A 14,346-nucleotide genomic window follows, 5' to 3' on the forward strand; every position below is an offset into this window, starting at 1 on the left:
AAATATGTTTTTAGCTAGTAAAGAGAATTATAAGATTTAAAATTTAAATTATATAATATACCTATATAGTAATAATGAATTGATTACATATATAATTATATAAATAATTATTTTTTTCTCATGCATAATAATATTATAATATATGATTAAATATCATAATATATTTAATTAATACATTTTAAGATAGCAAACTCTATTATAAGTATATGATTGTATATCTTTTAATAAATAGTTTTTTATTCACATTTATTTTCTCATGTTTGTAAAATTTACACACTATTGTTATTGTGTGCATATATATCAGCATTTTAATAATTCTTACTCAAATTTATGTTGCACTTGGTATTTTCTTTAGAGAAGGTGCCATAAAGATGATCATAAATTAATTTTTTAAAATAAGTTTTTACATGTTAAGCATATGTTATTATACACAATAACAAAAAACATTTAAATTCAATCCTTCCCAAAACAAAATCCCAAATCATATAAAAATAGTCCAATAAGATTTTTTTATTGTCCATTCCCAAATAAACACTAAGTAAGCATACATTTTTACATTATATACATGTCTAGAAAGTGCTGTTATCCAACCTCATTTGATTCTCAAAATAAATCTTCATCTTTTTCATTATCAACTTATCTCTTTTTTGGGTGACGAACATAATCACAAGTTAGTTTTCATTCTTAACTAAAATGAATATTGATTTCGAGATCATCCCACTTTTCTTTTTCAAGTGTATGAATGCACCTTATGAAACAACATAAAATAAAAAAAATTAATCATCACATGCTGATTCATAAGTACCTTGATTAATAATAATTGATCTCAATGATAATCAAAATCTTTCACTTGAAAAATAGATTTGTTATTTCCCCCACCAATTACTATGACAGGTCATTAATTTATTAGTAATTATTTAGATCTAATATATATATATATTAAAAATGAATATATATATACAATGTGTGGTGAAATGGGACAAAAGATAATTATCATATATTTTCAATAATTGATTGATCCATATATATATTATGTAGAAAGAGAGAGAGAGAGTGGGAACTGTGGATGAAAGAACAGGTGAGAGTGAGTGGAAGCCATGGAAAGGAAGAAGGGGGGGAAGAAGGGGATGTGGGTGTTATGATTATTTGTTCATCTTTTTGCAGGGGCAAGGGTGGTCTGAGTAGACTTATGTATCTCAAATATTGCAACATTTGGATTTCCATTAGATTTCCCTGCCTGCCTCCCTGGATATTTATATATATATTATTCCCTATACTTTCCTTTTTATTATATTTAAATCTCATTTTTATTTTTATTTTCCTTTTCAAAACAATTTCATCTCCACAAATTTGGAGTGTCACACAAAGATATGAAGTGGGTTGTGAATGGAAATTTATAATGATTTAGAGATGAAATTTCTAAGTTGGCTACTCTTAATCACGACGGTTGAGATGAATTGAATAACATAAAGGGTTATGGAACTACCAAATGAAAGGGTTAGATTAATATATATATATATATATGTTGGAGATTAATTGTTCTAGTAATGGCATGAATCTTATTTCTTAATTTTATTTTTCTTTTGGATTTTGTTAGTTCTTGTTATGGGATATTGTGATCTTGAATATAACAAAATGTGATAGATTATTTCATAAACTATACAACTTTATTTGTATGCTTCATATACCATAAATGTTTGAGATTATGTTTTGGAACCAATGGGCAAAGATTAGTTTAATTATTCAGTATTAAATCGAAATAAACTTAACTTTATAGTTTTTTTCTTCAATTTGACAGAATTTAGACAACTTCTTAGTTAGAGTTTTGACAAAATTTTAGTCTCCCTTTGGTTGATATTGTGGAGCGAAAATGGAAATGTGGGTATATTCTAATTGAACGGGATGGAAAATAATCGACGTAACTTATTTAGTTTGAATGGAGTTTTTAAAGTCATAGTCAAGTATTAAAAAACGTTTCGGTCAAGATTATTTTCTCGTGTACCAAAATTATTTTGTCAATAATTGAATTAAATAATTTAAAAATATGCTAGCTAGAAAATAAAATGAAATAATGAGTTACACACCCAAAGAATGATGTTGTTTTGGGATAATAATTGTTCAAATATTGACAACTTCTAGCATTTTCAAGATTGTGATAAACAGTCATAAAATCAATTATTTAATTGAATTGTTAGGTTAACTATGCATATGATCAATTGTATCATTTTTATATATATTTACCAAAATAAAATAGTCCAATCTTTAAATAGACAAAGTGCATAATGACATATATATCTATATGTAAAATATTGGTCATTAAATTATTGGATTTTCTCCAACAATGGCCTCAATTAGACTTTGTAAAAAAACTTAATTAGATCTAAATTCAAATCAATTTTGTAATAAAAAATTATGACAAATTACAATATTAAAAATTATTTGGTAAAATAAATAATATTTATTTAATGTAGCTCACTAATTGTGGTCTAGTTTTTAACCTCAATTTGTCACGTTTCACTCTTGAAAAAAAAAATAATGAAAACAAATATAATTTTCAAGCATCCAAGCATGTGAGTTGAAATCATTAAGATTTGGTCTCCTAGATAACATTTGGTTTTATTTCATATAAATTTTAATTAATTTAAAAAAGTTAGGAAAACATCAAAATTAACAAACAATTGTGTATAGAAAATATATATTTATTTTTCACCAATATCCCTTTTTTAAGCAAATCTACTCATAGTGCACCTTCTCTAGTCTTACCCCCGACCAGCCCCTAATCTTGATCCACAATATCCCCCTTTTTTTTTTGTCTAAGATTATTTATTTTTTAACCCACTTAATTGTGAAAATCAAGATATTGTGAGCAAAGGAATTTGAGAAAAAACTATATTATAACAATAATAAGGAAAGGGTAGGCTTCTCTCAATATGAACCTTTTGTGGCTTAATTTCTCAATTGCTTATTGGTTATGTATTGAAAGGGATTTCTTTCATCATCATTGTGAATATCAAATTTTTTTTTTTAAGGTTAGTAGTGGAAATCACAATATTATGAATAAGAGAACTTAAGGAAAAAACTTAACATAACCAAAGAGTTGGAATATCATTCCGATGATCTTTTGTGACTTAACTTCTCTATACTTTTTATTAAAGGGTATTAAAGTGATTGCTTTCTAGATGTAAGTCGAGATAAATATAGTTATCGTTTGATTATGTTTAATTTTTCTAAGTATCAATAGTTATTAAAAGGTGATGTTTTATTTATGGATAATAATTATAAATAGTGTTTTAAATGCGATTTTTCCAGATTCTTCTCTCGAAAAAGAATGGAACGGGATGGTGAACGCATTCCTCGCTAGTTTTTTTAGCTTCTTAGATTAAAAAAAGTAATGTAATTTATTTATCTTTTGGTAAAAACAATTTTATTAATCAAGTAATCAAAGTATAATAAAAAATATTGATAAAAAACATTATTCTAAGAAACTCTTAAAACTTAAAAGGTGTGGGTGGGGACTTATAGAAGATCAAGGGACCTATTTGACTCTTAATTCTCTCTCTTCTCTCCTTCTTCTTCCCCAAATACAACCCTAAGAAGAAGATGAACATGCATGTTTAGAAAATGGAAAGAGAGAGAGAAAAAGTTTCAAACTACTTCACTAATAATACTACATCTCCAATCATGAATCCTCCAATTAATGAAATGGGTTTTCATCATCTTCACTTTGATCATGTCGACGATCACACTCAAGTATTAAACTTTCTTGTCTCATCACAACAACAACACCCACTTCACGCCGGAACCGCCACAACCAGAAACCAACCTCAGCCGGATACTGGCGGCGCCACCAGATTCAACCAGATCAACACCCGCCATGATGATGATCATCATCATAATAGGTCTTCCAACTGGAAGCAAACTGATCAGGCAGGCTCTAAATCATATTATCATCATTCCATGCATTAAATATTGAATCGTTGAATCTTCTTTATTTTCAGATTTCTTATTCTCATGATGGGTTAATTCTTTAATCTTATATATATAGGTGGCTGGACAATTGGATTCCAACAAGACTAGTACTAATGTGGAGAGCTGCTCTGCGAATGCAAGTGACGGTGGTGGTAGCAATTCATGGTATATATTAATATGATTAGGGTTTGTGTGTTTGTGTGAATCCAGTTAAATTTGGACAAGATCTATGAATTTGATGTGGGGGCATGCAGGTGGAGGAATTCGGAGAAGAACAAGGTTAATAAAGTGAGAAGAAAGTTGAGAGAGCCCAGGTTTTGCTTTCAAACAAGAAGTGATATTGATGTTCTTGATGACGGTTACAAGTGGAGGAAATATGGTCAGAAAGTTGTCAAGAACAGCCTTCATCCCAGGTTAATTCTATCCTATAGAACATGTTTGATGTTGGGTTATTTAAGATTTTTTGAAAATTAGATGAACAAACAAGTTTATAATTGGTAGAACATGTTTGATGTTGGTTATTTAAGATTTTTTGAAAATTCAATGAAAAAACAAGTTTTTAATAGGTTGAATTGTTAACAGAAGTTACTATCGATGCACACATAGCAACTGTAGGGTGAAGAAACGGGTAGAACGGTTATCCGAGGATTGTCGAATGGTTATAACTACCTACGAAGGAAGACATAATCACATTCCTTGTGATGATTCAAATTCGTCGGAAAATGAATGTTTTACCTCCTTCTAGACCTAGTTTGTTAATTACCTTCAATAAATTATCCAAGTATTGTATTATTAATGAATTCTTGTAATTAAGTAAATGGAATTAATTGCCCCCACAAAATATATCATATGCATTGTCATATAGTGTTATTAAACCTATTTCAGAAAAGGAAAATCAACCAAACAAGCTCTTGCATGTTTTTCGCTACATTTTATTATTTCGTCGATAAACTACAGACTGCTCCAGCAGATTAATAGTAAGAACTTGAACCACCACCTCCTCTTCCTCTTTCTGCCATGTAATTACTGCTACCACCGCCACCCAATCGACTATCAGAGTACATCGATGATGAATAAGAACCGCCGCTGCTGCTGCCGCTGCCCCTCACCTGCTGAAATTCAATATAAATAAATTAAAATGAAAGTTTAAATGACGGGCAAAACGTAATAAAATAAAAGCATACATTGGATCCACGAGGAATGTAGTCGCCGCCATATGCACTTGAGGAATACATCGAGCCAAAGTCATTACTATTACCACCACCATAAGATCCTGCCACAAAAACCGGGATTGATTTTTGCTCAATTTAAAGACATGGATGGAAGACTTTTACAAAAAAGAAATTGTTTCTTAACACACCTCCGACATAATCCATACTATGACGACTGCTTCCATACAGCGTTTGTGATTCTTGATTTGAAAGAGAAGCTCTGCTTCCGCTTCCATTGCTGCTGCTACTGAATCCTAAGCTTGATCTCCCCATCCTATCAACAATAATAAAAATTTGGTTTCAAATGACCCCGTATGATGTAGGCTATGAAAAACAGATGTTCAATAAATAATTTTGGATAATGATTTGGGTAAATGAGTTATTTGGAATTAAATCCAAATAGTAAAAAAAGAAAGGAAAATAATTTTCAATACCTGTCACCATACGCATCTCCTCCTCCATAATGGGAAGCTCCTCCTGCATACTGGGAAGAGCCGCCGCCGCCGCCACCAAGCTCATAATCCAAACGAGCCCTTGACTGGCGAACACCGCTATCAGCATATCGTGGAGGGATTTCATCCTTTTTTTATGTCAAGAAACATAAGCAATGCTTAAGCACAAATTTCTTGGTAACTTTTCTCAAAAACATAAATACCAAAAGGCTCAATATTTACTTACCATATCACTATAAGGACGTTTTGAACCAGCAATATTATCATAATCACGAGAACGCCCTTCACGATAACTTGGTGGAGGCGGCCTTTCATACCTCTGCTGCCCATAACCATCATCTACAAGAGGATGAGATCTCCTAGGGGCAGAACGTGACGATGAACCGCCACCACCACCGCCCCTTGGCAGATCATTGTAGCCAGAAGAAGGACGAGGAGGAGGATAGTCATCATCCCTATACAGTTGGCGTCCTTCAGCCATAGCCCTTGAACCATAGTTGACAGCAGAAGCTCTACTCCTAGGGGGTGGCTCATCATGTCGAACATAATCTCTTTTCATGCTACTCTTGGAATATGATGGGACTGCAGGCAGAGAACAAATCACAACATTGAAAACACCAAGGTTATTTTAGTCACTTAACCCAAAAGAAAATCGAACAAACATACCAGGTGGCGGTCTCCTATCGTATGACCTTGGTGGGGGAGGCAATGGTCTAGTCCTAGATGGCATAGATGCAACTGGATGTCTATCTCTAAAACTAACAGGCCTCTTAAACCGATGATCTGGAGGAGGTTGTGCTCGAATTCCTACTCCTCTTGTTGATCTAACGGGAGGAGGTCCTCTTGGGATTGGTCGGCTCCAAGGTGCCCTAACACTTCTAGCAGATCCACGCCCAGGCCTGATATCGCGAATCGCATGTTTACCTTTACCTCTCTGTAGTGGCCTCGACAATCTAACCCTCACTTTAACCTGAAACAAACTAGTGTGATGAGACAGTAACTCAAATAAATTCATTAAATATAAATATGTATGTTCAATAAATGACTAAAAAAACCTTGCTATTTCCTTCACCCAATTCTTCATTGTTGATACATTTAGCACACAAAACTGCAGCATCATGAGTGTCAAATGTAACAAAACCGAAATCCTTTCGCTTGGCAGATGGCATATTACGTGCAAGCTCAATCTTCTCAATGCCTCCGTATGTCTTAAGTAGCTCCCTCAGATGATCCTCATCCCATGAAGCAAGCAGTCCATCAATGAAAACAGTTTTGACCTAATACCATTAATACTTTTATTAACCCTTGTATACCATTTAAATATCAGAATACATGTTTTCCCAATAAAAAATATCAGAATACACTGCAGTTAAATAAGCTAGACAAATGAAGAAGCTTGGGAGTGGGAGATCTCTAATTAATCAAAAGAAATAAAAATTCTTCCCATGAGAGGAGCAAACAGACCAAATATACTTGTTTGATGAGTTACAATATCAAAAAATATTGTATAGAGTTTCAACAGTCTCCAGAGTGTAGCATTGACAGATTAATTTAAAATTACACATTATCCAATGAACAATCTACTCATCATTCAAATCGTCAACCAAATTATCTTCTATTTAAAAGAAAAATCATTATATATTTATAGCTCTAATGACTTTTTACCTAAATAATCCTAAACACCTATAACCTACGCCAAACAAGGTTGTTTGGAAATAATCACTTGATTATTCAAATAAACCTAAGATCAAACAAGACCAAAGTTAGGCAATCAGTGTCCACATGGATGCAGAAAATCAAACCACTGTTTACCTGGGCCATGATCTCATCACCAGGGTCAATAAAGGAATCTGCAAAAGTAACTTTTGCAGATCTATCAACACCAAATACAACGTCTCTCTTTTGTAGACGCTTGAAAGCATCCATGGCAACAGATCGAGAAGAGAACTCCAAGAAAGCGAATCCACGATTCAATCCTTCGTTATTACTATCTTCAACCAAGGTCAAATCCTCAATATTCTCAATTCCATAATGCTTCAATTTGGCTTTCAGCTGGAAGCACATTTAAATTGTCAGTAATAAATTAAGGAACTTGGTAGAAGATCAACAAGGACATAATCCATAGCTTGTGACAACATTAAGCTGGCCTAATCTACTTACAGCTTCTTTTGTCCATGTCTTGCATATATTACCCAAAAACAGGGTATCGCTATCTTGACTGGGAGAAACACCACATTGTTTACCATTGACCTGGAATTTGTGGTTATTAAGGAAACATGTTTTTTTCTAACATAAAGAAAACTTTTTTGCCGCTTGAGTTGTAAGAGAAGGAAAATACCACAGGGCTTTTCATCTCGGTGCAAGCTCTTTTTGCTTGTTCGATAGATGCAAAACGCAAAAACGCAAAGCCTTTGTTCTTCTTAGTCTGAGGATTCATCAAAAGCCTGACTTCAGTCACTTCTCCAACTTCACTAAAAACTTTCCTCAGATCGTCCTCAGTTGCATCTTTGTCCAAACCCCCAACAAAGACTTCAAACTCTTTGCGCTTACGTCTTTCATAGAAAACATCATGATGGTCCTCTTCTTCTCCATCCACCACTAAGTCTGGTTGCTCTTCACTCCCATGGCCATCTTCCTCCTCCCCCTCAAGTTCCTCAGCGGGATCTTCATTTTCCTCCTCAACCATGTGACCTTCTTCTTCACCATCACCCCTTTCAGCTTCCTCATCAATTTCATCCCTCTCTACTTGAACATCTTCATGTTCAATCTCCTTCTCATCATAATCCACACCAACATATTCTTCCGGTTCATAATCAGGTTCATTGTCATCCAAGTCTAACCGTTCATCTTTTTCATATTCATCAGTTGATTCCTTAATATCATCTTCCTCTGTCACGCAAAAATGGAGATAAGGACATCCAATGAAATCAACAAAATATATATCTGGAAAACCCACAATTTCCAGCAGTCTTTAACTTAGATAGTCTATTAAGAGTTCTTAATATACTTCCACAAATTAAATCCACTTGTGACTCATTAGTGGAGAAGCCAATAGAAAGATATACCAATGCTCAGACACATTTCTCACATGGAGAAATAAATCCTGAAATCCAGAGCTTGATTGCATATAAACCATAAGAGTGGGAAAATTTCAAGAATATCCAACTTTCAAATTTCCAACAGAGAAGTGGATAAATCCCAGTTTCTTTAATTATGAGAGAATAAAACCGACTAAAATTCATGTAGAGTTATATTCCATCACCAAAAACCAATCAAATTTGCATAAGTTACTCTGGTGAAGAATGATGAAATGCAACCAAACAAAGTATCAAATAATTCTCCATCTTCTTTGTCCAATATGTTTCTATAACACTGATTAGTCAGTGTCTTTATCCATTCTTGGTCTCCAGAACCAAGCAAAAGGCTCATCATACATAGAAATCAAAATTTCAAATCTTTAAACGAATTCGAATTCTATCTAATTTATCCTAACAGGAACAGCTTTAAGTAATTGAATAAGAGGAATGCGAAAATCAATCAAAATACTATAACTTACTCTTCAAAGGAAGTATAGAATTAGCCTCAGATACATTATCGATTTCAGTCTTCGTAACAGGCTCCAGATCCGGTTCAACCACAGGTTCGGAAACCGGAGGCATGATTTCCATAGGTTTCTCCTCAACCATTTCCATCGCCTTAACCTCGTCAACCTTCTTGTTCATCGTCCTCGGCGTCCCGCGTCCTCCCCTCCCTCCGCGCCTCGTTCCTGGCCCAGCCACAGTCTTCCTCGCCGATTTAGGAGGCATCTTCGAACAAACGACCGATTATAAATCAAACCCTAAAGATAGAAACTAACACACAAGATGAAGCTCACACGACCAAGGATAAATTGAAAAGCTTTAGATAGAAGGTAATCTATATGGATTGTAAGGAAACCCTAATTTGATTATCTCTTTAGGAAATAATATATTATATGTTCTAAAATATTCAATTCAATTATAGAATGTTCATGTAAGTTCAATTTCACTTAATTTTTTTTAATTAATAAATATTTTTTTATTTCTTTAAATTTATAAAATCCGGTTAACAAAGCCAATTTGGGAAATTTTGTATCTTCTTTTCTTTTGAATTATAAAATAAATCTATGTTTTATTTAACCACAAAAATATTTAAAATGAAAGGATTAACTAAATTATTCAAATATAGACTTAAAATACTATGTCATTTCATCGTAAACAACTTCAACAATCAATTTCATTCATCAAATAACATTTTTTCCAAATAAATTCAATTTATTTAGAAAATGAAAGCTTCGACAAAACAAGCTCCAAGACTTGAACTGAAAATTACAAAATCCATTACTCTAAGCTTCCGCCTTTTGGAACACTTTCTCAACATCAGTTATGACTATCCTAGCTTCATCAAATTCAGGTCCTTCGGTCTCTTCGAACTCGGCCTGAAATTAAAATGCGGGTGCATCAGTTAAAACAATGTCAAATGTAAGTTTTCAAAGATGGGCCTGAAATTAAAATAAGGGTGCATCAGTTAAAACAATGTCAAATGGAAGTTTTCGAAGATGGGAAACTTCACACAACTGATATGTTTCTAGGTAAGATGAACCCTAACAATATTTTTTGGGTGCGCTATGTATCGTACATCCTTAGTTCACAGGTTGTATGGAAAATGAAGGTTATATATGTAAATTGATTAGACAAGATGCGAAACTAATGTATGAAAAATACTTAAAAAAACTATTTTACTTATAATCACATTCATAGATTACCGAAATAACCTAAACTTTATAGCTTAATTTTTTAGTTTAGCTTGAGCCAAATCTAGATAATTAAATATTTTAGAGAATAGTTATCCAGTAGACTTAAATAAGCACTTAGGTTATTTAAATTAAGTGCTAAGTTGTTTTATCAATCTCTGCCTAGCTTTTATTGGATATCTTTTATTTTCACTTTGCCAATGGAACTCATTTAAAATAATTCTCAAACATTCCGAGAAAAAAAGAAAGAATAAAGAACAGAATATATTCATAGGATAACTAATGCCCATAAAATCTGTTGTTAAAAAATACCAAGGTTCCTTTCAGATCGGCTAATGCGGCCTCGAGACGTTTGTGACAATCAGGAATCATCATCCTGGATTCACCAAGTACATTTTCCTGAACATCAAAAACCAAATAATAGGCTTAAAACTCTATGGCTAACTGGAGTTTATTTATGCGCATAAAAGACCAAATAGTTTATTCAATGAAATAACAGAAAAATCATGATTGAAACTTCAACAAAGACCCGAGAATTTGGAGAGTAGACCTAAATAATATTTCCTCTTATTGATTAAACCTTAATGTCATCAAAGGACTAAAACCTAATTTTAAAGTAAATCAAATACTAAGAATACTAATGTAATTATTTTATTAACCAGACACTTGACATTGCATGATTGGCCCTTCAAGACTTGAATCTCTATTCCAAATCACATTCATGAGAAGTAAATATCAACTTGAAGATGAAACAATTTTATGTATATCTCAGCAAACAGACAATGCTTTTTCCAGAAAATGAAACAAAAAAATACAATCTAATCATCCAACATTATAAGAAACAATTTGTTATAGGAGGTTCGATTCCCGCTAAAATGCCAAAAGTTGAAGTGAGGGGTCATGACTACAAGGGTCGTGCTAGTTTCCTAAATTTAAAAAAAAAAGAAAAGAAAAAAAAGTTCATTATGCTTCTAGAATTTGTGTAAAAGGCTTGGCTTCCTCAATTTGTGTTGGGCATGTTTTGCTTCTTCTATTTTTACAGATGGCTCAAATATCTTGGTTAACTCCTTTACGTTCTTAAATAATCTATACACAATTTCTGCAGCTACATGATCTCAATGCTTGACTAAAATATTTTTTCTTTCTATATAGCAAGACATTAACGGATTAAATAAAAACTGACGACGTAAAGCAAACCAACTTTGAAAGTTCAGTAAGCAAAACGAGAATGGAACAAGTTGAGGAAGTAAGGAGAGCTTTAGATGCAAGTTCAAAGAGCAAAATGAACTTCTTTACAAGCAATTCCAGGGAAACATATGGAAAGGATCAACTTGGTCAAAGAAGCATAAGTAATTAGCAAATTTTTCAAGACTGCTTAAACCTAATATTCACTACCATAAACATCACCACTTTCCACCAAAAACATTAAAAAAAGATACACATTATGTCTTTTTACCTACTAACCAAACAGTGTTTAAAGTTGTAGGCAAATGGGAAAAGTATAGAGCAAGGAACAGATGACTTGTCGGAAAGGAATGACAAGCAAAGTCTATCCATATAAACATGAAAGCTTCACTAAACAAGAAGTGTCTCTTTATCTATGAGAAGAGAGTGCCAGACCTAAACACAAATTCAAGAAGAAACAAACAGAACCTAATTACCTGTTGTTTGAGATCATATGGGTCAGCTCCCTTTTCCTTCATATCAGCAGTTTTAGCAGCCTCTCTCTCAACTTCTCTCTCATAAGAATGCAGCTCCTTAACAATTCTCTTACAAGTGGCTGTTTTGATCTTCAGATTTCTAATCGTCGACATGTCTATTAACACGCTTCTTTGATTCCTACTAAGCACAAGACAAGATAAGCCTTCTATACAAGGATTATTAAACATTTTCTTGATTTTGTACAACATCTAAGTTTTTCAAATAAGTATAACAGAGATGGTAACTAAACTTATTTCCCATTGAAGATACTTTTCACAAGCTGAAGAATAGTGGTATTTTGTTTAAACTTTGATTGATAGATCAAATTCTTAAGTGCTAAAAGTGCTCATTTTGCTCCAAATTATTAATTTTTTAATTCTGTGCCATCTGTGTAATCGATCTAAAGTTAATCTGAAAGGCACAGGCCCGGATCGAGTTTTTGATTGTATTACTAGAGGGTGAAATGAAACAATGAGGATGAAACCTAACTTGGGGAAATCAAGAAACGAAAATAGTAAACTGAATCAAATTGAAAGAACAAAGTCTAAGAACTTGATACTATTAAAAAGAAACGGGCCAAGTATTTCCGAATCAGATTTAGAACAAGCAATGCAGAAACCCTAAATTCGAAAGTTACCTGGGTTTTAAAAAATGCAGAATCTGCTTCTTGATTCTCGATCTCCTTTCGCCCTAGCCGTCTGAAGTTTAAAGATTTCTTCTCTCTATTTCTTGCAGATTCAAGGAAGGAAAATAAAACTAAGTCCAGTTTTTTTTTTTTTAATAATATATATATAATTAGAGTATATATATTTAAAATGTTATTTTATTAATTAAGTATAAAATAATATTATTAGATTTATAACACTTGTTTAACTCTTACTATACACAAGATAAAAAACAATATTATTAATATGGACAAATTGTTTATAAAGTTTGATAGGGATTTTAAATTTATTTATTAAGTTGTAAAATTTTATTTATGTATATAAAGTTGACAAAATGTGTCAAATTTATTAATTTAACGAAAAAAAGTTAACAACGTTAATTTTTTTATGACGTGTAATTTTATTTTATTCTATAAATTCACGTCTGCCGGTTTTTAATTAAAATAATTTTCCAATAATTTAAACTCCAATTTATGTCTCCTTCTTTAATTTTACATTCAATTATTTACTCCATTTCCTCTTACTCATCTTTCTCACCCCCTTCTTCAACATTCCCCAATTCATCTACCACTTTAAAATAAATAATCAAAAGAGATAAAATGTGAATAAGACTACGAAGATGAAATAAAGAGATAAAACAATGGAAAAAAAACATCTTTAACCTTTAACAACCCAAAAGAGATGGTATAACATTCAGATTTCGAGTACTCTTGTTCTTATTTGGAATAGAAGTTGTTTATGATCTCTTAATCGAAGAATATAATGTTTAAAATGACGATGAAGAAGAAGCAACATGTTCTTCCAGATTAATTCCACATGCAGTAACTTTACCTTACACATTTCCGCCGCCGCCGCCCGTCGAAGAAGATGAAACCATGTACGAATTAGAAGAGTTAGACGATAACTAGCCAACATGAATCCACTGAATATTCCACCGCATTTTACTCTTTCCTTATGTCAGGACCTCAATTTTGTTTTACCTTCTCTATGTGATTCAACTCTCCAGAGTGCACAGTCCCAAAAACTAGTAGACAATCGTTAGAAGAAATCGTCGGAAAACTCTGGCTACCGCATCCCACCAATCTAGATCTAAATCTCGACACTTTCTAATCTTCCAATCAAACGGAGTCGCATCTGGACTCTCGTTCTCCTCCATCACTTTAAAAATGTCCATCCTCTTGCATCATCGGTAACAATGGAGTTAGACGGAGAAGACAACAGGACAACTAATTATTCTTTATTACTAATTTCAGATTGAAAACGATAATTTAGATATTTAATAGTTGGCAGCTGACTAGATTAAAATAAAAAATTAATAATTACACATCTGTAAAATAATTAACGCTTTTAATTTTTTTTGGTTAAATGAAATAAATTTGATACATTTTGTCAAGTTTATATACATAAATAAAATTTTACAACTTAATAAACAAATTTGAAACTATCGTCCAATTTTATGCACAAAATTGACATTTATCCCATTATTAAACATGTTCTTAATTTTTGTATAATTTCTTACTTTTGCAATGTTGGTTATTATATATATTACAAAAATGCGAGTCCGTAACTCACTTATT

General features: G+C 32.5%; 3 protein-coding genes across 5 annotated transcripts; 1 reads left to right on the forward strand and 2 right to left on the reverse strand.

Annotated features, from left to right (window-relative positions):
* The first annotated feature begins 3,588 nt into the window (after positions 1–3,588).
* On the forward strand, positions 3,589–4,869 carry LOC124918963 (probable WRKY transcription factor 12). The gene is made up of 4 exons (XM_047459052.1): positions 3,589–3,927; positions 4,046–4,134; positions 4,224–4,382; positions 4,552–4,869. Exons 1-4 carry the CDS (start codon positions 3,622–3,624, stop codon positions 4,712–4,714), a joined length of 717 nt encoding a protein of 238 aa, XP_047315008.1. The 5' UTR covers positions 3,589–3,621; the 3' UTR covers positions 4,715–4,869.
* Positions 4,779–9,560, reverse strand: LOC124918962 (nucleolin-like). 2 transcript variants are annotated; one of them, XM_047459051.1, is made up of 11 exons: positions 9,189–9,560; positions 7,971–8,521; positions 7,793–7,882; positions 7,445–7,684; positions 6,688–6,909; positions 6,299–6,602; positions 5,859–6,214; positions 5,615–5,760; positions 5,330–5,454; positions 5,154–5,242; positions 4,779–5,078 (listed from the first exon to the last, which is right to left on the reverse strand). In XM_047459051.1, exons 1-11 carry the CDS (start codon positions 9,436–9,438, stop codon positions 4,941–4,943), a joined length of 2,511 nt encoding a protein of 836 aa, XP_047315007.1. In that variant the 5' UTR covers positions 9,439–9,560; the 3' UTR covers positions 4,779–4,940. The 2 variants fall into 2 exon arrangements, with proteins under 2 accessions (XP_047315007.1, XP_047315006.1); XM_047459050.1 differs by having other exon boundaries at positions 4,779–5,081; positions 9,189–9,559.
* A 311-nt stretch (positions 9,561–9,871) lies between these two features.
* Positions 9,872–12,874, reverse strand: LOC124918964 (tubulin-folding cofactor A). 2 transcript variants are annotated; one of them, XM_047459054.1, is made up of 4 exons: positions 12,742–12,874; positions 12,065–12,242; positions 10,716–10,802; positions 9,872–10,088 (listed from the first exon to the last, which is right to left on the reverse strand). In XM_047459054.1, exons 2-4 carry the CDS (start codon positions 12,215–12,217, stop codon positions 9,996–9,998), a joined length of 333 nt encoding a protein of 110 aa, XP_047315010.1. In that variant the 5' UTR covers positions 12,218–12,242; positions 12,742–12,874; the 3' UTR covers positions 9,872–9,995. The 2 variants fall into 2 exon arrangements, with proteins under 2 accessions (XP_047315010.1, XP_047315009.1); XM_047459053.1 differs by having other exon boundaries at positions 12,065–12,245; positions 12,742–12,860.
* Positions 12,875–14,346: the final 1,472 nt, after the last annotated feature.

Source organism: Impatiens glandulifera, chromosome 1, assembly GCF_907164915.1.
Source record: "Impatiens glandulifera chromosome 1, dImpGla2.1, whole genome shotgun sequence".
NCBI lineage: Eukaryota > Viridiplantae > Streptophyta > Magnoliopsida > Ericales > Balsaminaceae > Impatiens > Impatiens glandulifera.

Excerpts from the sequence above, each read along its gene's own strand:
- LOC124918963 (XM_047459052.1), top strand. The coding sequence starts at position 3,622 with ATGGAAAGAGAGAGAGAAAAAGTTTCAAACTACTTCACTAATAATACT. Across the intron at positions 3,928-4,045 it reads ACTGGAAGCAAACTGATCAG|GTGGCTGGACAATTGGATTC; the intron begins GCAGGCTCTAAA and ends TTATATATATAG. Across the intron at positions 4,383-4,551 it reads AAGAACAGCCTTCATCCCAG|AAGTTACTATCGATGCACAC; the intron begins GTTAATTCTATC and ends AATTGTTAACAG.
- LOC124918962 (XM_047459050.1), bottom strand. The coding sequence starts at position 9,438 with ATGCCTCCTAAATCGGCGAGGAAGACTGTGGCTGGGCCAGGAACGAGG. Across the intron at positions 5,761-5,858 it reads AACGTCCTTATAGTGATATG|GATGAAATCCCTCCACGATA; the intron begins GTAAGTAAATAT and ends ACATAAAAAAAG. Across the intron at positions 5,455-5,614 it reads GGAGATGCGTATGGTGACAG|GATGGGGAGATCAAGCTTAG; the intron begins GTATTGAAAATT and ends TATTGTTGATAG.
- LOC124918964 (XM_047459054.1), bottom strand. The coding sequence starts at position 12,217 with ATGTCGACGATTAGAAATCTGAAGATCAAAACAGCCACTTGTAAGAGA. Across the intron at positions 10,803-12,064 it reads CATATGATCTCAAACAACAG|GAAAATGTACTTGGTGAATC; the intron begins GTAATTAGGTTC and ends TTTGATGTTCAG. Across the intron at positions 10,089-10,715 it reads CCGATCTGAAAGGAACCTTG|GCCGAGTTCGAAGAGACCGA; the intron begins GTATTTTTTAAC and ends TTTTAATTTCAG.